The sequence below is a fragment of the Delphinus delphis genome, chromosome 4, assembly GCF_949987515.2.
Source record: "Delphinus delphis chromosome 4, mDelDel1.2, whole genome shotgun sequence".
In the NCBI taxonomy this organism is placed as follows: Eukaryota; Metazoa; Chordata; class Mammalia; order Artiodactyla; family Delphinidae; genus Delphinus; species Delphinus delphis.
The window spans coordinates 73,923,557-73,947,805 of NC_082686.1; the positions used below are offsets into that span (position 1 = coordinate 73,923,557).

The 24,249-nt window shown below is 51.1% G+C and overlaps 1 protein-coding gene across 6 annotated transcripts in view; it reads left to right on the plus strand.

The window, feature by feature from the left end:
- Window positions 1-2,173: 2,173 nt before the first annotated feature.
- Window positions 2,174-24,249, plus strand: part of TMEM44 (transmembrane protein 44) — a 35,563-nt gene continuing 13,487 nt past the window's right edge. For 2 of the 6 annotated variants that reach the window (XM_060009943.1, XM_060009944.1), the window contains exons 1-9: window positions 2,174-2,471; window positions 5,333-5,459; window positions 7,174-7,267; window positions 8,366-8,532; window positions 8,741-8,827; window positions 13,621-13,791; window positions 16,662-16,802; window positions 18,395-18,499; window positions 23,833-24,050. In XM_060009943.1, the coding sequence (XP_059865926.1) occupies window positions 2,335-2,471; window positions 5,333-5,459; window positions 7,174-7,267; window positions 8,366-8,532; window positions 8,741-8,827; window positions 13,621-13,791; window positions 16,662-16,802; window positions 18,395-18,499; window positions 23,833-24,050 (1,247 nt within the window). In that variant the 5' untranslated portion in view covers window positions 2,174-2,334. The remainder of the gene's footprint in view (window positions 2,472-5,332; window positions 5,460-7,173; window positions 7,268-8,365; window positions 8,533-8,740; window positions 8,828-13,620; window positions 13,792-16,661; window positions 16,803-18,394; window positions 18,500-23,832; window positions 24,051-24,249) is intronic. The other 4 variants (XM_060009938.1, XM_060009939.1, XM_060009942.1 and 1 more) reach the window with 3 other exon arrangements.

The following is a 24,249-nucleotide window of genomic DNA, read 5'->3' on the forward strand; positions in this document are numbered from 1 at the left end:
CTTTTAAATTAGGCCCACCTCCCCAGGGTCTATGCTGAGCCTGAGAGAGAAGGAAACCGTAACAAAGATTGAATCAAATTAAATAGTGGTATCTTCAAGTCAAAACAAAACTGAGCATAAGGCAACCTTAGGGCCTGGTGAGAGAGTGACACAAAACTGTGGGCTGTGTCCTCACTTCAGTGAGATAATTAGTGGAATAGATTATCTTTGGATAGATCTGCCTTTGGGAGCAGTAAGTAGACAGCATCACTAGAGGAACCCAGGATCTAGGCAGTCACTGGTCAGCACCCACAGGAGAGCAAGGTAGAGATGACCATTTGTAAGCACAGAGAACAAACACTGGAAGAGCCCGAAAAGAACAAGAAGGCAAAAACAAAGAAGAAAAAAAAAGATGAAGAAGAAAAAAAAAAGAATCAGAAGGCAGAGGTTTCAGACTAGGAGCATTTTTTGTTTATACACTATGAGAAACTTGGGTTACATATATTTTTAATTTAACCCTTTAATCTTGTCTTAGTTGGCATGAATTTTATATCAATTCATCTTAATCATGTTACTATTTGAATTTTGGCCCCTTTTGCTTAATAACATATTTTAATTTTATCTTTTTTTGCTCGATTGCCTGTTTAATATCTCTCTCTTTTCTACTGGACTGTAAATTCCACTGAGGTAGAAAAACATCTGTTTTTCTCAACAATGTGTCCCCCACTCCTAGCACAATGCCTGACAGATAGTGTTTTATTTCTCCCGTGTGTGGTCATAACTTTTTTAAAATGAATGAACCAATAAAATAGTGTAGCCACTTTGGAAAACAGTCCAGTAGTTCCTCGAAACTTGAAACACAGAGTTACCATGGGACCCAGCAATTCTACTCCTAGGTATGTGACCAAGAGGACTGAAAACCTATGTCCACACAAAAACTTGTAGACAAATGTTCACAGCGCATTATTCATAACAGCCAAAAAGTGGAAACAACCCAAATGTCCATCAACTGATGAAAAGATAAATAAATCTGGTACAACCATACAATGGATTATTTTTCAGCCATAAAAAGAAATAACATACGGATACATGCTACAACATGGATGACGCTTAAAAACATTATGCTAAGTGAAAGAAGTCAGTCACAAAAAGGTCACTATTGGATAATTCCATTTATAAGGAATGTCCAGCATAGGCAGCTCCATAGAGACAGAGGTAGATGTGTGGTTGCCTAGGGCTGGGAGTGCTTGAGAGGGGTGGAGAGTAACTGCTAGTAGGCACTAGGTTTTTTGGCAGGTAATGAAAATGTTCTAAAATTAGATAACGGTGGTGGTTGCACAGCTCTGTGGATATATTAAAAACCACTGAATTGTACACTTTAAATGGGTGAATTTTATGATATATGAATGGGACCTCAGTAAAGCTATTTTTAAAAATAAAAAAAAGAAATGATATAGTCATGTCCTTTAAGAAAAGTTATTAAAATCAACAATGAAAATTTTAAATCATAATAATAGTTTGTTTTCAAGAACAATAGCCCTGTGTACTTGAACTGACGGCAGTGTGGCTGGATGGGAGGGGACAGATTGCAAAAATCACGGGGCTCCCTGGCTGCGGGGGTCGCGGGGTAAGAGGACTTCGCCTCCAGAGCCCCGCTTGGGCAACGGAACAGGGACACAGGGTGCAGCTCCAGCCTCAGAAAAGAGTGAGGGAGGATGCAGAGGGGCGCGTTTGATTCCTCCTTCTTGGCCTCCCACAGCACCCTTTGTATTGTGCCATTTTAACGATCTGGACCAAGCCCCACTCCTCGCGGGATCCCCAGCGCCCAAGCAAGCTCCCCAGGCGCCAAGTATGTATTGTTTGACTCAGGAAACATGGTGGGTTAATGAACGGACGAGGTGCCTCACAGTGCGCCGGCAGGTCACTGTATTCCGCTCTGGCCGCCGGGTTTGGGGGTGCGTGGCAGCGAAGGGGTCCGCGGGAGCCGTGCTGCCGCTGTCTGGGGGGCGTGGGGCGCAGCCTTTGTGCAGAGGCTGCTCCCGGCTTCCGCCACTGGGGGGCGGCCTCCCGCCCGCCGACCCCCGACAATAGCGCGAGGGGTGGGGAGCCGCGCGTTCCCGGAAACTTTTCCCTCGAGTCTTGACCGCCGCCGCCCGCCCCCTGAAGCGCGGATCTGGGCGCGCCCATCTCCGGCCTGCGGTCGGCGCGCTCGGCTGGGGCCGCCGCGAAGGAACAGAACCGGAGGAGACGCGCGGGGAGGCAGCGCCCGGGGCGGCGGGCAGCGGGGGGAGGCTGCGCGCGGGTCCCCGGCCAGGCGGAGGCGCGGGCACCGGGCCAGGCGGAGCTGATACAGCCATGGGGGAGGCGCCCAGCCCTGCGCCCGCGCTCTGGGACTGGGACTACCTGGACCACTGCTTCGCCCGCCACCGTGTCTGCATCTCCTTCGGCCTGTGGATCTGCGCCTTCTCCTGCTGGATCGCCGTCCACGCGCTGTAATGGGGACTGGGACCGGGCGGCGCCAGGGCGGGGACCGGGGCGGCCGCGGGGGGAAATGGGGCGCTGCCCCCTGCCAACTCGCGCTTGGAAACCTAGAGGGAAGGGGGCAGAAAGGGAGGATGCAGGAGGCAGCACAATTGCAGGATCGAGAGGAACATTTTGCTGTAGACTGAAATCAGATACTTCTTTCCGGATTCCACGCACAGGAGACTGGGCTGGGAGCCAGCAGGAGGAGGCTGGGTGGTGCAGTGGACGGGGCCGTGGACTGGAAGCAGCCAGTCCTGGGTTCTAGTGTCAGCCTTTCCCCGTTTACTGGCCGTGTGAGCTGGGCGAGCTATAAGATCCCTGGGGCCCGTTTTACTCACGTAAATGGGCATGATAGCACATAGGACGGCTGGGAGGATCAAATAGTACTGGTAAAGCTCTTACTAAGTGCTCATTAAACAGCATTATTGTTGCTCCAACACTGCCATCAACCCTTGGCGGAGGGCAAGGGCCTTGGACAAGTCCCTCGATGTTTCTGGCCTCAATTTACTGGCCCTCTTAGCTGAGAAGAGGGGAGGCTAGTATCCGACTCTGGCCACAGACTTTGCCCTGGTCTGTCCGACACCTGGAGTGTTTTGGCCAAGTGGTCCCCATAACCTGGGTTCTAAGGGTGAAGTCTGGCTAAAGATGGTCTCCAGATCTTCTGCCACCCTGTCCCAAGCTCTGGAGGATGGTGCCACCCACGTATTCCCTGGCAGGGGAGAAGGACCACCCCTGAGGGAGGCTGACACCGGCTCTCCTTTGACAGGCTATCCCGTTCCCCTCAGGCATTTGACGCTGGTGGAGAGATTCTGCAGCCCCAGGGCCCAGTCCCTGGAATATGAATAAGAAGACGCTTAGAACAGTTACTGAGGGCCTAGTGCTGCGTTAACTCACTGATCCCTGCCACAGCCCCATGGGGTAGGGACTGTCATTGACCCCGCTTAGATGAGAAGCCTGAGCTGCTGAGAGGTTAACTAACTTGCCTGAGTAAATAGGGAGAACCGAAATCCCAGAACCTACTAGAAAGGGGCAGGCTTGTGAGGTAAACTACCCAGATCAGAGGATGGGAACTAACAAGGCACTTTATGTGCATTATCTCACTTGTCCCTCACCGCCACCCTCTAAAGCCAGTATTATTAGACGTCTTACCCTCCAGGAACTAAGGCTTGGAGAGGTTAAGGAGCTCCCTTGAGAATGCCCAGTGGCCAGGCTGAGAGCACAGCCTCTGCCTTTTCGCCTTGCCTCAGCTGTGTGGGGACTGGGTCAGAGTCAGCCCGGGATCCCTGACCCCTAAGAGCTGGGGAAGTGGCCGGAGAGCCGCAGGGCACACGCAGAGCCGCCACACGTGAAGCAGAGGCCTGCCGTTAACTCACCTTTCACCATAGGCCTCAGTGTTCTCCTTTCTCAAATGGGAGGGCTGAAATGAATTATTTCTTTTTTTAAATCAATTTATTTATTTATTTATTTGTTTTATTTTCTTGGCTGTGTTGGGTCTTGGTTGCCGCGCACGGGCTTTCTCTGGTTGTGGTGAGCGGGGGCTACTCTTCGTTGTTGTGGTGCGCGGGCTTCTCATGGCGGTGGCTTCTCTTGTTGCAGAGCACGGACTCCAGGCGCGCAAGCCTCAGTATTTGTGGCACATGGGCTCAGTAGTTGTGACTCACGGGCTCTAGAGCGCTGGCTCAGTAGTTGTGGCGCACGGGCTTAGTTGCTCCGCGGCATGTGGGAACTTCCCGGACCAGGGCTCGAGCCCGTGTCCCCTGCATTGGCAGGCGGATTCTTAACCACTGCGCCACCAGGGAAGCCCTAAATGAATTATTTCTAATTTGGGTCCAACTCAGAGAGCCTCTAATGTAGGAATTTTCACTCCTGGGCCTTGAAACAGTTTCAGGACCCAAATTAACAGTTGGTATTCCTACTGTGAGCTTTGGGCTTCGGCTGGCTGGTCGGAGAATGTTTGGGAGCCCAATGGCCTTCTGTCCTCATTCATTAGTCCCAAGGGCTGAGCCCAGAACCAGCCATATGGTCCTAATGATGTAGAGTGAGTACCACCCTGTGGTTAAATGAAGTGAAACCAGAGCTGCAATCGTGCCTCAGTTTCTCCATAGAAATGGAGCAGGGAAACATCTAGGATAAAGTATTTCCAAGCTCCGATCAATGATGCTGACAGACATCTGGCCCCTTCCAGTCTGTCCTGCCTTCCTGCGCTTGTTCCTGGGGGTGGAAAGCGGGCAGTAAGGGAGAGAAGCCAGCAGTGGGGCCCCTAGGGGGAGGTCAGCCCAGAGTGCCATCACAGCTTAGCGGAGTCTCCCCCGGTGTGTGAGGAACATGCGCCCAAAATGAAATCAGTTTGGATGCAGCTGGCAGAAGCCAGGCCATTTCACTGCACAGATGGATTAGAAGGATTGCATTTTAATTTCAAAGAAGCGAGTTGCCTTTTTAATCCAGGCAATTAACTCTGCTCTGCAGTTAAACTGCAATGATTGGGTTACTTTTATAACCCTCCTGTTGCCTTTCAAAACATAACAGCTGACAGCTCATTTGTCAGCACTGAGTGGTGGGTCACGAACTTGAGGCAGCCAGATTTGTAGGAGGAATTTCTTTCATCCTTTCACGAGGTCTGCCTCCGGCCATGGGCTTGTTGGTCAGAGGCTCGGAGGTTTTCCATCCTTTCTTTAACCACCTGTAAACTAAGGTCAAAACCACCTGCTGAATATCGGGAAGAAAGTGATTCTGAGGGACCTAAAGTCACAATTGCCCTTTTCAGACACCTGCTTTTGGAACCCAAACTCACGTCTCTGTGTTCTGCCCACACGCCTGTCTGTCCCCGCAGGCTTCTCTATCTGAGATGTGGGAAGAAATCCGGACGGGACCAGTCGGCGCTGTGTGCTGCCTGCTGCCTCCTGACCAGCCTGTGTGACACCATCGGGGCGATTCTGGCCAAACAGCTCACCATCCAGGTGTGTTGGGCCTACAGGTGACAGTGGTTTCTGTCTCGTTCCTTCCCCATGCGAGGCAGTTTCACCTCAGGGCTTGTGCCCCTGCTGGCCTTCCTGCTCCTCCAATACCCACGTGGCTCACTGCTCACCTCCTTTAAGTCTTTGCTCAGATATCTCCTTCTCAATAAGGCCTCCCTGATCACCCGTTTAAAAGTGTGCCCTGCCTCTACCACAGGTGCTCCAGACAACCTCATCTTGCTCTAGTTTTCCCTAATATACCATCGACTTCACTTATTCATCATGTTTATGGCTTATTGTATGTTAACCCCTACTAGAATGTCAGCTCCATAAGGGCAAAAATTTTTATTCGCTACCATATCCCCATCACTTAAAACACCAGCTGACGCACAGTAGATATCCAGTAAATAGGGATTGTTGCTGTTACTGGTTTTAGAGCCCAGGGCCCAGCCGCAGCTCAGGCAGGGGTGTCTGAATCCTTTCCCAGGTGGTGATGTGGGCTTTGGAGCAACTGAGAAGCAGTTTCAAGTTTTTCCAAAGTCTAGACCCTCAAACAAATCTGTGTAGAAGGGGCTTATCCCAAAACACATATCCCAAGGAGGACCTATGGGTCCCACTTCAGGGGGCTGGTCCTGGCCTTTTGCCATCCAGGTAGATGTGAAGGAGGGGAGCCTAGTGGTTGGACACAGATTTGGAGAGTTCTAGACCCTGCTGTGAGCAGCGTTCTATCAGAAACAAATCACCTTTCCTTCTGGGAGCCCGTTGTCATTAGCTGATAGACTATAATGAGGCCTAGCTCAAGTCCAATAATAATAGCTGATATTTATTAAATACTTAACTATGTACTTGACATGAAGGGCTTTTCATGTATTAACTCATTTAATCCTCAAATCGACCTATGACGTGGGTGCTCTCATCATCCCTGTTTTATACATGTGGAAACTGAGGCATAGCGAGGTTAAATAACCTTGCTAAAGTCACCCTCTTGTAAGTACAGAGTCAGGATTCAAACCCCAGATCGCATGCTCTTGAGCACTAAGTACAGTGGCCCCTTGAACAACATGGCTTTGAACTGTGTGTGTCCACTTATACATGGATTTTTTTTCAATAAATACACACTACGGCACTACAGGATCCACAGTTGGTTGAACCATGGATGCAGAAGCTCGGATACAAAGGGCTGACTGTAAAGTTATACTTGGAATTTCCACTGCAGAGGAGTCGGTGCCCCAACCCCTGAGTTGTTCAAGTGCCAACTGTACTGTCAGTAGCTAGAGCATGTATGGGTGGGTGCATTTTACTTTCGTCCAGTCGCTGGCCTAAGCAACTTCCCATGTATCGGCCCATACAATCTCCTTAACAAGGAGGGAGGCACTGTTATTATCCCTGCTTTCTAGATGAGGAAACCGAGGCCCAGGGAAGTTCAGTGGCTGGACCAAAGTTGCACAGCAGAGACCATGCTGTCCAGTGGAAAGTGGGGCGGGCTGAGTTCTTATCCCATCTCTCTGATGGGCATCTGCATAATGGGATTGGTTACTTAAGCACCCCATCTCCTCGTTAGTCAAATGGAGGTGATAACCAACCTTTCCTGGGGTTGGAGGTGTCCCTGGAAGCCCTACATCAGTGGAACACACGTGGTAGAGGAGAGCCAGAATGAGCGGTGCTACAGTTGCTGAAAGGTGTTTGAACACCAAGACCCTCTTTCCTTTGCTCCCAGGTCTTCACTGGTGTCTACCTAGCAGCTGTTGACCTGGTGAGCTTTGTGTCCATTCTCTTCCCAGTCTGCAGCTCCAAAGTCAAGTCCAGTTCAGGTAAGTGTGCCGCCATCTGTTGCTGTCTTCACCCATCCACTCAGTTCATCCATCAGTGTGCTGAGTGCCTCTCCCTGTCACACCCGAGCCTGGACCCTGCCAAGCACAGACGAATGGGCGAGCTCCCTGGTTTCACCCAGAGCGGGGAGTCAGGGGCCTAAAAGTTAGTTAGCGCTGCTAGTAAGGGGGTGTGGGCTCACAATGGGCAACCAGAGGAGGGGAGGGGCTGCAGGTGTCAGAGAAGGATGTGACGTCGGAACTGGGACCGCAAGGAAGGGCATTCCAGGTGAAAGGGCAGCATGGGCAGAGGTCAGGAAGGGGAGGGGGCGGGGCTTTGGGGGTGGACAGTGATACTCAGTGTGCAAGTCCAGGGGCTCCAAGCGAACCACCTGGGCTGCCTCAGCCCGAGCGGGCGCTGGCAGTGACTGAGATGGGACGAGTAGCCTTAAGTATGTGGGACTGGGACTTCCCTGAGAAGGGGCAGCAGTGTGCTCGGACCCTTGTCCCAAAGGGAAATGTTTGCATCCGGGGTGATGTAAGATGCTCTCAGCTGCTCGAGGCTGCCCAGAGGAGGAATGTTCTTTTTGGAATTGTTCAGAGGCGGATCTGTCTTCCATTTCAAGGAGACTTTCAAAGACGATGCTTATCCTACTCACAGCTTTGGTGCCTTGGCACCAGTGTGCCCACTTATAATACATCCACCAAGCTTGTGCCGGTTCCACTCCGTGCCGGACTCTGTGCAGATTCTAGAACTGGCCGGGCACAGTGCCTGCCTTCAGCGGCCTCCAGTCTAGGACGGGCGACTCTGTGTGCGTGCAGATGCGTATGAAAAAGGATCACGTTGCCCTGCCTTGAAACATAAAACACTATGAGAGGCTGAGGATGGGGAAGAGTGCCAGTCATGGGGGGGTGGGGGGATAAGGGGAAGGGGGGAAGACCCAACCACAGGCCCTTGAAGGGGGGTGAGGGGCTGGCCTGTGGAACAGTGTGGGAGCCCATCCTGGCCTCGGGTCTGGGGTCGACACCAGTTCTTCCCACGCAGCTGTCTGTCGAGTTCCAGATCCCGGGAGCCCTGTGGGACCTTGGTGTCTGTTGCAGGTCGGGGCTCCCGGGAGAGAAAGAGGAGGCGGCAGCTCAGGGCCAGCATATTTGCCCTGGTCCTGCCGCTGAGCCTGGGCCCAGGCTGGGCTCTGTGGGCCGCTGTCCCGAAGGCTTCAGGCCCCATCCGAGGGCCGCAGCGGAGGCTGCTGGGAAGCCTAGTACAGGTGAGGTCGAGCCTGCTCAGGGGGACCTGACGGCGGGGGGCGGGGGGGGCAATGCGGGCCCCTCCCCTTCTCCTAGTTCCAACAAATGCCCTGGGGGTGGGCGTCAGGGTTAGGCCTTGTTGGGAAGAACCTCCTAAAAGCAGAAAAGGACGGGCCTGGGGTGCATGGGCATATCCTCAGGGTGCTGAGTGTATCACTGTTCCCGCAGGACAATACTGAAATCCTTGGCTTCCTGCTGGGCGGCATCGCAGCCTTGGGCGCCTGGGCTTCCCGGATCCCCTCACTCTCCAGAATCGTGAGTCTGGGGCCGGGACTGTGGGTCACCCTGGCAGGTCTTAGGGCATCTGGGAGCATCCTCCCAGCTCCAGGTCACCGGGGTGGAGAGGTGGTGCTCCGTTCACATGTGCGCGTGTGGGTGTGTACGTGGGTGTGTGTGCGTGTATACACATGTGTGTGGGCAGCGAGCAGCCGCCCCCAGGCCTCGGAGGGTCCTGAGACTCACAGGGAGAGGGCACCGTGTTCTCTCCATTTCTCGTAGCAAATGAAAATCAGGCTCTGCGGAAGGAGCCCCTGAGTTTGGATGGATAAGCACCCCATTAAGGAGCAAGAAGATCTGAGCTTTTAGAGAACAGGGTCATGCAGCTCCTGGGGTCTGTGTATTCGAGAGTGTCTTGTTGGCAGTATTTTTCAGGCATCTGGGATTAGGGAAGTCATGTGATGGCCAGTCCCTTGGGGGAACAGACGTGCCTTGAGATGCCCTGCTTGCCCTTGGGGAGCTCACAGTCTCCCCAAGGAAGACACAGAAATGGAAAGCAGGATGTTTGAATGCTCTGAGAAAGAATCAAATGTTTGGGGTTCTGGAAGAAAGGGAGAAGCCTCCTGCATTATTCAAATGAGCGAGGGTGAAAACTGTTCACACTGCCAGGCACTGGGTGCTGGCGCGGCCCCAGGTTGGCAGCGAAGGCCAGGTGGGGGTCTAAGGAGGCAGAGGCGAAGGGAAGGCACTCAGGGCAGAGCAGAGTGTGCGGGAAAGGCCACCGAGGCAGGAGAGCGCCTGCGGGAAAGGCCACCGAGACGGGAGAGCGCCTGCGGGAAAGGCCACCGAGGCGGGAGAGCGCCTGCGGGAAAGGCCACCGAGGTGGGAGAGCGCCTGCGGGAAAGGCCACCGAGGCAGGAGAGCGCCTGCTGAAGAGCCCCATATTATTGACGCGTGAAACTGGCGGGGCCTGACGCCAGAAATGTGACGGCCCATCATTTAGTCTTGCCCAAGAGCACTGTGGTTTAACAGCAATCCCAGGAGAACAGGATTTGAGGAGGCGGGTGCTTAGTTGACCGTTCGTGGGAGCTGCAGCCTGAAACCTCCCGGGGCACAGGGCCTCATCAGCAAAGATGCTGTCTCCAGGGCAAGGGAGGGGAGCGTGGGGAACACTGTGCGCAGTTCAGCCGCCGCTGGGATGGGCCCCCAGGGTGTGGTCAGGGCTGGGAAGCCGTGTCACATGCGGGCCTTTGAAGGAACAGCTGCAGTGCCCTGGCCACCTGTGTTAGTTTCCTCCTGCTGCCATAACAAAGTATCCCAGACTCTGAACAGCAGAAACATACTGTCTTTAAGTCCTGAGGCCAGAGATCCGATACCAAAGTGTCAGCAGGGCCACACTCTTTCTGAAGGCCCTAGAGAGGGATCCGTTCCAGGCCTTTCTCTAAGCTTCTGGTAGTCCCTTGGCTGGTGGCAGCACAACCCCAGGATTTGTGTGGAGTTCTCCCTGTGTGTGTGTGTGTGTGTGTGTGTGTGTGTGTGGTCGCATGGCTTCCCTCCATATGTTTCTGTGTCTGACTTTCCTCTTTTCACAAGGACACAGTCCTCTTGGATTAGAGCCCACCGTAATAACCTCAGCTTACCTTGATCATCTGCAAAAACTCTCTTTCCAGATAAGGCCACATTCACTACCTCTGGCGGTTGGGACTCCAACATCTTTTTGGGGGGACACAATTCAACCCATAACACCATCCCACCTAAAATAGCCCCAGGCCAGCCCCGCCGCTGTGTCCCTCCCTCTGCTTAATTTTCTTCCTCGCATTTATCACAGCCTGAATGAGCTCCTTTAGTTACTTACCAGGTTGCTGCCTGGTCCCCCAGCAGAGCATCAGCAGTGTGAGAGCAGCGCCCTTGTCTGTTTCATTTCTCACTGTGTTCCAGGTGCGTGGGGTCTGCCCAGGGTAGCTTCCAGCAGACACTTCTTAATGAGTCACTGCATTTGGCCTAGAGAAAAGGAAGCTCATGGATACAGGAAACAGAGGGCTATCCTGGGGCAGAAAGAGCAGCCTTGTTCTTTGCAGTCTCGGAGAACAGGACCAAGACCAGAATCAATAACCAAGAGGTTACTGGGAGGGCCGCTTCCCATTCGGTTAAAGGAAGAATTCCATGGGTTAGACACTTTCCCCAGTGCCTGGCATGTTGAGAACAGCTGGTGTTGTTATTCCTGCTTTAGGAGGTAGTGGGCTTCTCATCACTAGAGGCATTCAAACCTGATGGCCCCTTGGCAAGAAGATGGAGATTGCAAGGGGACTGAGCTGGGCAATCTCGGAGGGGCTGCCAGCCCTGAGTGTCTCTGGTCCCATGAATAACCCAGAGCTAGGGTTCCCTTGTTAGGGAGAAAGCCAGCAGGGTTGCAGTGCTATGGGAAGCCAAGCCAGCCCGGACTTGGACCCTGGATCCCCCAGAAGCTGCTTCTAATTTACCCCTGCAGGGGGCGCTGAGGAGCAGCCTGGCTGGGTGGCTTTGGTGGGAAAAGTTCCCATTTTTCCAGGAGCAAGTCCTTGAGGACAAAGGGTGTGAAACACGCACTGATCAGTAAAGCATTGTGCTGACAACACCGGGAATCATTGCTGCTGTAAGAGTGTCTGAGGCACAGCCCGCTTCCAGTCCCCAGCGCGGATTTGCCGGGAAGCCACCAGGCAGGTCGTCCTCCCAGCCGTCTGTCCTGACCTGCTAGACAGGCCTGTGTGTGCTGGAGAAATTCATACCACATCTCGAGTCACCAAGCCAGTTCCAGTCTTCAAGCAGTGATGCTTGAAGCACAGCTGTGTGTTCAGCGCCGCAGGCGGAGCCCTCTAGACCCTAGTACCGACCCTGAGAAGAGCTTGAGTTCTGAGTCAGTGGGCGCTGGGCGTGGGTTGGCACGGGAGTGAGAGCAGAGGGCTCCCCCAGCTTGGCCTCATCCAGCTCAGGGCCTAGCCCGGCTCTGCAAGTCACCTTCCCCTTTGCCCATCAATGTCCTCTGTAAAATGGGGGTGGGTGGGCTGGAGGACCCCAAAGTCTTCCCGCCATAGCAGTGCTGCTGGGCCGTGTGAGGTGGGACGGGCTGATGGGAAGGGGTGACACTCCACCCGCAACCTCTGGGGCCAGTGGGCCAGGGGCCACCGTCCCCGGCTGCGTGCCGTCTGCTCAGGGGGTGGCAGGCCAGAAACAGGGAGGCCTGGGAACAAAACCGGAAGAGATGCAGAGGTAGATGTAACACTTCTGAGGAATCTATTTCTTTTTCTTCCCCTTTCCTTGGCCGTGCTGTGTGGCTTGTGGGATCCTAGTTCCCCAACCAGGGATTGAACCCAAGCCCTTGGCAGTGAAAACGTGGAGACCCAACCACTGGACCGCCGGGGAATTCCCAGGAATCTTTTTTTATTTTATTTTATTTTATTTATTTATTTTTGGCTGTGTTGGGTCTTTGTTGCTGCGCGCGGACTTTCTCTAGTTGCGTGGAGCAGGGGCTACTCTTCGTTGCAGTGCGCGGGCTTCTCATTGTGGTGGCGGAGCACGGGCTCTAGGTGCGTGGGCTTCAGTAGTTGTGGCACGTGGGCTCAGTAGTTGTGGCTCGTGGGCTCTAGAGTGCAGGCTCAGTAGCTGTGGCACACGGGCTTAGTTGCTCCGTGGCATGTGGGATCTTCCCAGACCAGGGCTCAAACCCATGTCCCCTGCACTGGCAGGCAGATTCTTATCCACTGCGCCACCAGGCAAGTCCCAGGAATCTTTTTGAGGGTTAAATTAAAATGGAGAAAATCGGCTAAAACATGCTTTTTCTCTTGAATATTTTCCGTTCCTTAACCAAGGTCTGTATGTCTCTAAGTACAGTCATCTAATGAGCAAACTAAGTTATATATATATACATACATATATAATATAATTTATATTTATGTATTAATTTAAATACCTATGTAATTGTATATAATTGGAAATACATAATATTTGTATATATACTTAATGTGTATATAAAGTGACGTTATACCTGTAAAGGATACTTACATATAAATATTGCATGTTTCCTTTTTTAAAAACCAGTATTTCCATTGCTCATTCTCCAGAAATATCCCCTTGGCTTCAAAATTTCCAGAATGTTATCTCTAATTTTCCTGACTTTCCCGTCCCTCCTGGTTCAGAGTTGGTGGCCCCGAGACGAGAAGAGTGGGCCCTTGGTTCTCCATAATTCAGTCTCCGTCCTGCTCTCCCCACTGACATTCACGAGCCCCTGCCCAGTGCTGGGTTCCAGGGCACCGAGATGGTGAGGACCTCAGCCCTGCTCTCAGGAGCCCTCTGTCTGTTGGACAGACAGATGTGTAAGGAGCTAAGTCATGATCAGGGTGAAAGGCACCCCAATAGAGGGATATGTCAGAGGTGTGAGGGACCCTGAAGAGGAAATAACTTGCTCCCCTTAGGGTGGAGGTGTTAAGGGATGGTTTCCCAGAGTTGGGTTTAAGCCAGGTTCTGAGGGATGAATAGGAGTTCACCAGACAAAGAAAACAGCTTTGTTTTTTTTTGGCCACGCCGCGCGGCTTGCAGGATCTTAGTTCGCCAACCAGGGATCGAACCCATGCCCTCTGCAGTGGAAGCGAGGAGCCCTAACCACTGGACTGCCAGGGAATTCCTGGAAGCAGCTTGAAGCCCAACAGAAGTGGCACCTCTGGGGACTGGCCATGGGCAGAGGGCTTGCCCTCCAACCTCTTCCATCACCAGGGGCCTGGGTCTTAGAATCAGCTTTAAGGGAGCTGAGGGAGGTGGCAGTGTTCCTCCCAGCCCAGCCCCCTTCTCTCTCTGCCCAGTGCCGGGGTAGGACATTTCCCTCCATCTACCTGTGGACCCGGCTCCTGTCGGCCCTGGCTGGCCTCCTCTACGCCTCGGCCATCGTGGCCCATGACCGGCGGCCTGAATACCTGCTACGGGCCACACCCTGGTTCCTGACCTCCCTCGGCCGTGCAGCGCTGGACCTCGCCGTATCCACTCCAGGCCCGGGGGCTTGGCTGCTGTGCCTCATCTGCCCTCCTACCCTCTTGCTAGAAAGAATTCTTTCCCAGTAGCCAGGGTGGTGGTTTGAATCCTGGGGGAGGCAGACACAATTGCAATGTGCAGTTTTGTGCTTTGTGTCCTTTTAAAATGTTATTTATTTATTCATTTATTTGGTTGCACCGGGTCTTAGTTGTGGCAGGCTGGCTCCTTAGTTGCAGCTCGCTGGCTTCTTAGTTGCGGCATGCGTGTGGGATCTAGTTCCCTGACAAGGGATCGAACCTGGGCGCCCTGCATTGGGAGTGCAAAGTCTTACCCACTGCGCCACCAGGGAAGTCCCTCCTCCTTTTTATTTTTTTTTAATAAGAAGAAATATCTCTTGACTGGAGCTTTGTGAAACAGCAGAGGGGAGTATGAAGCTTCCTGGCCTTGGGATCACAGAAGAGCCAGGCTCCTGTCTCGGTGCTGCTCCCCACCTGGATTGGTCCCTGTCCTCTGTGAACCTGTTTTCCTCACCTTTGCCTTGTCTTCTCACAGGCTGCGAAGGGCTTTGCAAGCTGACCTGCCCTACACGGGTGATCATCTGCTTTCTGTCCTCTTCGGTGCTGGAGCCTGGGGTGGGGAAGCAGAGAGAAAAGCTGTCAGTGATCGCTGAGCCCGTTTCTGATCCCCAAGCAGGTGTTGCCTGATGTGCTGACACCCCAGTGACCTTGGTGTGAGGGCCTCAAGGGCAAGCTAAGCTCAGACAGTGGCGAGTGGAGATGCTGGGTGGGGTTGGGGGAGGGGTGGAAAACCTGCGGATTTAGCATAAATAGTTTAGAAATGGATTTTCTCACATACTATTTGAGTCTGCGAGGGCTGCCGTAACACATAACCACAAACGTGATGGCTTAAACCACAGGAATTTATTTTCTCAGCTTTAGGAGCCAGAAGTCCGAAATCCAGGTGGAGTCACTCTCTCTCCAGAGGTTGTAGGGGAGAGTCTTTCCCTGACTGTTCCAGCTTCTGGTGGCTCCTGGGGTTCCCTGGCTTCTGGCAGCATAATATTTTTTTTATTTTTTAACATCTTTATTAGAGTATAATTGCTTTACAATGGTGTGTTAGTTTCTGCCTTATAACAAAGTGAATCAGCTATACATATACATATATCCCCATACCCCTTCCCTCTTGCGTCTCCCTCCCACCCTCCCTATCCCACCCCTCTAGGTGGTCACAAAGCACGAGCTGATCTCCCTGTGCTATGTGGCTGCTTCCCACTAGCTATCTATTTTACATTTGGTAGTGTATATATGTCCATGCCACTCTCTCACTTCATCCCAGCTTACCCTTCCCCCTCCCCGTGTCCTCAAGTCCATTCTCTACATCTGCGTCTTTATTCCTGTCCTGCCCCTAGGTTCTTCAGAACCATTTTCTTTTTTTAGATTCCGTATATATGTGTTAGCGTACAGTATTTGTTTTTCTCTTTCTGACTTACTTCGCTCTGTATGACTGACTCTATCTAAGTCCATCCACCTCACTAAAAATAATTCAATTTTGTTTCTTTTTATGGCTAATATTCCATTGTATATATGTGCCACATCTTCTTTATCCATTCATCTGTCAGTGGACACTTAGGTTGCTTCCATGTCCTGGCTATTGTAAATAGAGCTGCAATGAACATTGTGGTACATGACTCTTTTTTTTTTTTTTTTTTAGATTGGAGTCACCTTTATTACTTTTCTTTACATCTTTATTGGAGTATAATTGCTTTACAATGGTGTGTTAGTTTCTGCTTTATAACAAAGTGAATCAGTTATACATATACATATGTTCCCATATCTCTTCCCTCTTGCATCTCCCTCCCTCCTACCCTCCCTATCCCACCCCTCCAGGTGGTCACAAAGCACCGAACTGATCTCCCTGTGCTATGCGGCTGCTTCCCACTGGCTGCTTCCCACTAGCTATCTACCTTATGTTTGGTAGTGTATATATGTCCATGCCTCTCTCTCGCTTTGTCACAGCTTACCCTTCCCACTCCCCATATCCTCAAGTCCATACTCTAGTAGGTCTGTGTCTTTATTCCTGTCTTACCCCTAGGTTCTTCGTGACCTTTTTTTTCTTAAATTCCATATATATGTGTTAGCATACAGTATTTGTTTTTCTCTTTCTGACTTACTTCACTCTGTATGACAGACTCTAGGTCTATCCACCTCATTACAAATAGCTCAATTTTGTTTCTTTTCATGGCTGAGTAATATTCTGTTGTATATATGTGCCACATCTTCTTCATCCATTCATCCGATGATGGACACTTAGGTTGTTTCCATCTCCGGGCGAGCTGGCAGCATAATTTTAATTTCTGCCTCCATCTTCACCTGGCCTTTTTCCCTTTGTGTATCTCTGCATTACTTCTCTTCTTCCTGTGAGGTTCCTGCCACAGGACTTACCTTATCCACCCTAATCCACTACCACCTCATCTTAACTAATTATATCAGCAAAGACCCTGTTTCCAAATAAGATCACATTGTGAGGTTCCGAGTGGATATGAATTTTGGGAGGACACTATTCAACCCACTACGTGTACTGTCCTTGTAAGCCAGGGAAAATGGTTTTCAAAATCTTTTTGTGTAACAAGTATCTATTAAGTGCTTGTTAGAGGCAGCGTCTGGCTGGGTACTGGGCCCTCAGGGGGACAGGAGCTAGGGAGTGTTGGACCTGGCTCTGTCCTCAGATGAGCTGTGTCTGTTCTGGGGCCGACCTGACAGGATGATCCCGGGGAGGTAAGGAACCAGCCCAGGATGGAGCCCTCAGGGTGCAGAGGTGAAGGCAGCACCGGTGGCTGAAGTCCTCCGCCTCCGTGGACCTTAACTTCACTTCTCAGATCATTTTCCTTTCCTGGGTGATGAAGAGCAAGCTGAGACATGCTTTGGGATTTGCCTCTGAAGCCAGAGAGAATGCCGACACCCAAGCCCTTTTGACCTGTGCAGAGAAGGAGGAAGAAAACCAGGAGGCAAGGACCGAGGCAAGGTCTCACAGCTGGACGGGGCCCCCCGGTGTTTGTGCACAGCATGGGCAGAGGCAGCGAGCCTCACCGGGGCCGGGCCTGGGAATCCTGGGGGTCCCCACGAGCTTGGCCAGTTGGTCACTTTAAAAAACTACTGTTACGCGCAATGCTGAGTGCCCTGAATAAGTAGGATCCTCTGTTTTCCCAAGTACAAAATACTTTTTAAGTTTGCTATTATGCTATTTGGTAATTTACATATATATATTTAAGTTCACATACTATATAAATTAATACGTTAGTTTAGAAGTAATGTGCTTTTTGCCCTCATTTCGTAAAAACTTAAGTTCCCACTTTCGCATGCATCTGACATCCACATACTAACACGGCTTTTTTTTTTAAGCCGGTATCACTAAAAAGCTGATTTTTAAAAGTGCTGCTTACAAATAACTTCCACCCTTTACAATTATGTCATACCAGTGAATGTGTCTGTCTCTGCCTTTTGCTGATTTAATCAGGTGACCCCTCTAAGTAAGCAGAACTGTGCTAACTGAGGCAATTTTTCTTTGTCGAAAGTCCTTGTTGCAAATAGTTGAGAAAGTGCCTCATAATAATAAGAGAGCTGGTAAAGAGTTGAACGTACAGCAGCTCCCCCTTTTCTAAGATCATTTTTTGAGAAAAAAAGTCTCGCCTACTACCTGGACTCCTCACTACCTTCATTTCTTTCGGAGTAGAAATGAGGCTCCGTGTGAGTGAACCGGGTCCCCTCCTCCGAATTTTCTAGGTTTAACAGTGTAATCTGACTGAGTTAATGAAGTAGAAGATAGTGTGGGTGTGACCAAGGTAAAAGGGGAGATACAGGTGCTTAGACCAAAGATCCAAGTTCCCAAGGAGGCTCTAGTGGGAAGTTATTTTCATTCCATTCTAGAAACTGTTACAAAATTATATCCCAATGGGGAGCTAAGGTATTTCAAGAGAGCCCTGTGTGTTTAGTATTTTGAAGACAGGAAGTGGAGCCTTTGTAATCTCTTCAGCAGTCTTTCCATCAGTGGTTCTCAAAGTGTGGTCCCTGGACCAGCACTGCCTGGAAACTTGTTAGAAATGCAGATCTTAGGGCTCCACCCAGCTCTACCAAATCCAAAACTCGGGGTGTTTTTATAAGTCCTCTGGGTGCTTCTGGTACGCAGTAAAGTTCAAGAACCACACTGCTTTGCAAAAACACTCATTTAGCACCCATTTCAGTGATTCCCAAACTTTCCCATACTTTAGAATTATCTGGGGGGCTTTTAAACTCTGCAAGTCACATCCATACCAATTAAATCAGAATGTCTGGTGTGGGGCGGGGTGGGGAGTGAGAGCTAAACTTCAGTTGTTTGGTTTTTTAAGAAGCCCAGGTGATTCCACGGTGCAGCAAGTTTGGGACCCACCCACCTACTGTGACCTCAAAGAGACAGATAAGATACATCTCACAGGAAGCAGAAAGTGAGATGTGCCATAAAAGAACAGAAAAAAATACTGTAGGGGTTCTTTTGAAGAAACTGGGATCCTGTTTTGAGAAAAGGTCTCCTGACTTTAAGAATCCCCCTTTCTGTCTCCCCATCCCCGCTTGAAAGAATTCGGACTGGGTGCCTCTCACCACGCTTCCTTACTGCAAGCCCCTCAAGAGGATGGCAGCTGTCAGCCGCTACCTGGAGCTGACCATCGAGCCTGTGCAGCAGGTAAGTGGCTGTGGGCCACAGCCAGGTGTCCAGAAGGGTGGGAGGCAGTCCTGGAAGGCTTCCTGGAGGAAGTGACACTTTAGCTGCAGGAGGGGCGGAATGAGGCAGGAAAGCCTGTAAAAAGAGGAAGGAACTCTCAGAGGCCTTGGTGGGGGGTGGGCGGTGGCAGTCAGATGAAGGAGAGCTCGGAGATGAAAGGGTGGAGGCGGGGTAAGTGTGAGATCGCAGAGGGTGACAGGAGTTCAGGAGGCTTCAGGACTAGAGACTCAGGGTCAGACGTGCATTTTAGAGCCGTCACTCAGGCATTGTTGGGGGGCAGACTAGGGAGTGGAGACTAGAAGCAAGGGGGTCAGTGAGGGACAGTTGTAAGTCCAGGAAAGACATGGTGTGGCCTGAACCAAGGCTGCAGCCAATGGAGAAGCAGAGCTGCAGTGGAGTCGGCAGGTAGAGCAGTGGGGGCAGTGAGGATGTGGCGGTGAAGAGGACCGCATGCTTCAGATGACTCCCAGGGTTCTGCACGGGGGGCCTTCAGGAGGAAGAGGGTTGGAGGGAAAGAGGCGACAAGAAGCCCACTCCATGTCCCACACCCCACCAAGTCGTTCCTGTCGAGGCTACAGCGACCTCCCAGTTGCTAAATCCCGGGGTCATTTCTGTCCAGTTGAGGTTCTACTCATTTGGCCGCCTGCTTCTTCTGATTTCTGGGCCCCTCCCTGTCCTGGTTTTTCTGCCACCCTCACCTCTGCGGGCTCCTCCTGGTGAGCGGACTTCAAGGTTGCAGTACCGCAGCTCCGCCTCAGGAGGGCTCCCTTCTCTGGGTACACTCTTCCAGTCCCATAGCCCTACCTGCCAGCTCGGGCTGATTTCCCTGGCCTGTGTCTCCATCCTTTTCCTCTCCTTCAGTTCCAGTCTTGGCTGCCCCACTACCTCTTCATCCTCCCTCTTCATCGTCCCCATGTGGCATCTCACACGTGCCGTGTCCAGTACAGAATTCTGGATTTCCATGTCCAGACCAGCTCCTCTCCCCATCTTCCTCATGTCAGTAAGCGACACCACTGTCCGTGCAGTGGGTCAAACTCAGATTCCTCTCTTTCCCTCACGATACGCCCGTGCCCATATCACCCATCTGTGAGTCTCGCAAATACTTCTTTTAAAGTAGATCCAACCTAGAGATTATCATACTGAGGGAAGTAAGTGAGACAGAGAAAGACAAATATCATATGATATCACTTATATGTGGAATCTAAAAAATATGACCCCCCCAAATTACAAATGAACTTATTTACAAAACAGAAACAGACTCACAGACGTAGAAGACAAACTTACGGTTACCAAAGTGGAAGGGTAGGGGGAGGGATAAATTGGAAGTATGGGATTAACAGATGCACACAACCATATATAAAATAGGTAAACAACAAGGTTTTACTGTATAGCACAGGGAACTGTATTCAATATCTTGTAATAAGCTGTAATAGAAAAGAATTGGAAAAAAAGAATCTAGGTATATTCATATAAATATGTAGAAATGAATCACTTTTCTGTACACCTGAAACTAACACAATATTGTAAATCAACTATACTTCAATAAAGAAAGGAAAAAACAAGTAGATCCAGGAGCCTCCTAACTGGTTTTCCTCTCACTGCTATTCTTGTCCCACCCCCTCCATTTACAACCAGTAACCAGAAGGGTCTCTTACAAATGTAAATGACATCTTGTTCGTCTTTGTTTAAAAACACTCCTCTGGCTTCCCATTTCACGCAGAATAAAATCTAATCTCCTGCCACAGCCCCACGCTTTCCCCCTCCCTCACTGCCTCCTATTCTCCCCTCTTCACCTCTCTCTGCACAGAATTTCTCTCCGTTCCTCTGCCTACATGCTCTTCCTCCTGATTTTTTGCATGGATGCTTCTTTCTTGTCTTTCCGATTTCAGTAAAAATGTCACCTTCTCCTTCCCCCACCACTCATTCTGTGGAAAAGTTGCTTCCACCCCTCTGCTGTTTATTTTATTACCTTTTAAAATGCTCTGCAAAGCACTTATCGTGATCTTTTACTTTTGTTTGTTTTCTGTTTCCTGCTGGGATATAAACTTTGTCTCCTTCTGTCTTGTTTGCCAAAACCCTGGTGCGTCATGTCACGGGTTCTCCGTACAGGTGTGTTTGGAACCCAGAGTGCAGTGATAGCCGCCCCGCTGGGCTGCCCCTGGGACGTGCTGACGCTCAGACTTTGTGCCTGAGAGAAAGGTTTTACTCTTTGCTGTTGTTCCTTGGAAAGTGGGTGTAAATAACCTGTATGTGACGTAAGTGAAGTTCTGGGAGGTTTGGAGCACGCTTTCACGATTAAGAGTCCACTTCGGCCATTAAGCTCTTCCTCTGTCCAGAGGGTGGGTGGGTGGGTGGGTGATGGGAAGCCCTGGGGAAAGCACAGGGAGCCCTGGCAGCATCTGGCCAACGCTTTGCACTAGAAATTTTTAAATCGTGGAACTTGTGAAAAATAATAGTGCAAAAGTTGCATTCACTTGAACCCTTCCAGTACCTGAATCTTGAGTGGATGCCCACTGGAGAGCAGACTCCTTGAGAGAAGACTGTGTTCCTCTTCTGTTCTCCTCCACTGAGGCCGGCCAACACATTTTTGAGCAAATACTTCCATTCGGCCTCTTCCTTCTGTGTCCACCAGAGGGCGAGAGTTGCCTCCAAGACAGCTCCCAGCAGGGAGCCTGGGCAGAAGCCGCCTCCCTGGGCTCTAGGGTCATCATTTGCATGGTGGTCTGTTTACTGAGGGCTAACTACTTGCCAGGCTCTGAGTAAATAATAGCAGCCAACCCTTCCATGATGCTTATTGTACTGACTGGTCACAGTGCTTGGAGTACTGGTCTAAGTGCTTTACATAGATCAACTCATGTAATCCAACAGCCAACCCTTGAGGTATTATGCTCATTTTACAGAGAAGGAAAATGGGGCCCAGAGAGGTTAAGCAACTTGCTCAAGGTCACACGGTTTGTTGGTGGTAGAACCAGGGTTCAGACCTGTCTCTGCCGAGTCTGTGCCTTTGACCAAAATGCGATGCTGCTTCTTACTCGGCATGATGGCTGACACCGAGTAAGCGCTTGATAAATGTTTTTTACAATTATTAGCAACGCAGAGTCTTATAACAACCTGAGGTAGATACTAGTATTATTTCTATTGTCATTTATTAATACTTAATCATTTTATTATTCTTTTTTTTTGCGGTATGCGGGCCTCTCACTGTTGTGACCTCTCCCGTTGCGGAGCACAGGCTCCGGACGCGCAGGCTCAGCGGCCATGGCTCACGGGCCCAGCCGCTCCGCGGCATGTGGGATCTTCCCAGACCGGGGCACGAACCCGTGTCCCCTGCATCGGCAGGCGGACTCTCAACCACTGTACCACCAGGGAAACCCTTCTTCTTCTTTTTTTTTTTCAATATTTATTTATTTATTTTTGGCTGTGTTGGGTCTTCGTTGCTGCCCACGGGCTTTCTTTACTTGCGGTGCACAGGATTCTCTTTGCGGTGGCTTCTCTGTTGCGGAGCACGGGCTCTAGGCGTGCAGGCTTCAGTAGTTGTGGCACTCAGGCTCAGTAGCTGTGGCTCGCGGGCTTTAGAGCGCAGGCTCAGTAGTTGTGGCACATGGGCTTAGTTGCTCCACGGCATGTGGGATCTTCCCGGACCAGGGCTTGAACCCATGTCCCTTGCATTGGCAGGCGGATTCTTAACCACTGCTCCACCAGAAAAGCCCCCCTTATTATTCTTTTAAAATGAGGCACAGGGAGGATTAACTCACTTGCCCAAGATCCCATAGTTAGAAAATCACAGGAATAGGTTTCAGACTAATCCTGTCTGACTCTGGCACCTGAGCTTTTATACAGAGGACATGCTTTTTATGCCGCCGTTTCATGCCACCATTTCATGCCTGCTGCATTAGCAAATTATTTTCTTTTTTTCATGAGACTGTCCCGATGGGCATGTTGTGGTGATATCGGTACCCTGTTGCCATGTGCCTTGATACACGTCCTGTTTGAACTACCATCAGGAAGTGGGCAAAAGAGCCAGAGTGGTGCTCACTCTTGCCAGCATCACCTCCTGAGTGCTGGTCAAGGAGGGATTTTCCAAGAGATGCAGCTGGGGTCAGGCTGAGCCTAGGAGACCGAGGATGTGGGGTCCTAGGAGTCAACAGCTTGCAGCATTTGAAAACTCCATTTTCTCTGTTGACTCAGGTGTGGTCAGACCTGAGGAATTGATAGATTATTTCCTTTGTTGTGGCCTGGGAGGCCTCTGCTGCCCCGCCTCCCCCCCTCTCCCACCCAGAAAGCTGTCTTTGTCTCCTTTGTGGACTTTCCTCCCTTCCAGCCGACTCTCACAGGGAACTGTGCCCTTGACCCCTCCAGGGCTGGAGCCCTGCGTGATTTGGGGACCCGTATGAGCAGCTGTTCTTCTCGTGTGTCCAGGACGTTTACTAAACCTGAACCCCGTGACACCAGTTCAGAGGAAGCAAGGCAGGGGTTACCAACCCCTTCTACAGATTAGGAAACTGAGACTCCGGAGGATAAGTTTTTTGCCGAGGTCATATGGTTAGTTGGTGGAAGATACGGTCCAGAAGGTGGGTTATTCCCCCTGTGCTGTGTCAGTGGGATGACCGCCTGGCTTCGAGCCCAGCCGGGAGCCTTGAGGATCTCTGGGGAAACCCCTGTGAGGCCTGTGGGAGGAAGCTGTCTTCTGAGATAGATGGACAGACAGACAGACAGGTAATCTCACAAGTTTCTTCCTCCCTTAACCCTTCCCAGCTCACTCTCATAGGCTGCTGGCGGGTGCGTTGGTTAAGCCTCTAGGGAGCACACTTTTGGCAAGAGCTATCCAGATTACAAGCGCTCATACCCTCTGATCCAGCAATTCCACTTCTAAGAATTTATCCTTTATATCCTGAAATTTTTAATGTACGGTATAATTTACTGCAGCCAGGGTTGATTGTAAAAGCAAGAGACTGGGGATATCCTAAACGTCCATTAGCAGGGGACTGGTTTAAATAGCTTGTGAACATCTGTACAATGCTACCAAAAAAAAAACTGCTATAAAACTACTTCTAAGGCATGTTGTTAAGTGAAATAAAGCAAGATGCATAAGAGAGTATAGAGTGTACTACCGTTAGTGGAAATGGGGGAATCGTGTACATGCATTTGCTCTCGTGTGCACAGACTATTGGGAAGGACACACAAAGGAGGGCCGGCTGCCTCTGAGGAGGAGCTGAGTGGCCGCAGGAGGAGGGTGGAGGCGGCTGCGTCCTTTCGTGCCTTTTGAATGCTGAAGCACGTGGATGCTCTGACAGTGCGAAAAACAAAGATGCCAACCAAGTCTCCTGCCTGCCCTTCCCCGCACACCTTGCAGGCGAGCTGCAGTGCCACCAGGCTGCCTGGAGATGGACAGACAAGCACGGGAGCCACATCCCTGCAGGAGCCCCCCTCGTACCCTCCGGTTCAGGTCATCCGGGCGTGCGTGTCCTCCAGTAGCTCCTCCCAGGTCTCCTCCATCAACTCTGACCTCGAGGTAGGTGCTGTGTCCGCCGGCAGGTGCACGGGGCCTCCTTCACGCGTGCTTGCTGGTGCCTCTGAGGTGCCTGCACTGCTCTGTTCTCCTCGGCCCACGCCAGCCTCATGCCCACTCAGTAGTGAATAAGCATCTGCGCGAGAACTTTCCCACGCTGTCCGTGCTGAGGAGGACTTTCCGCAGTCAAATGAGTCATGGA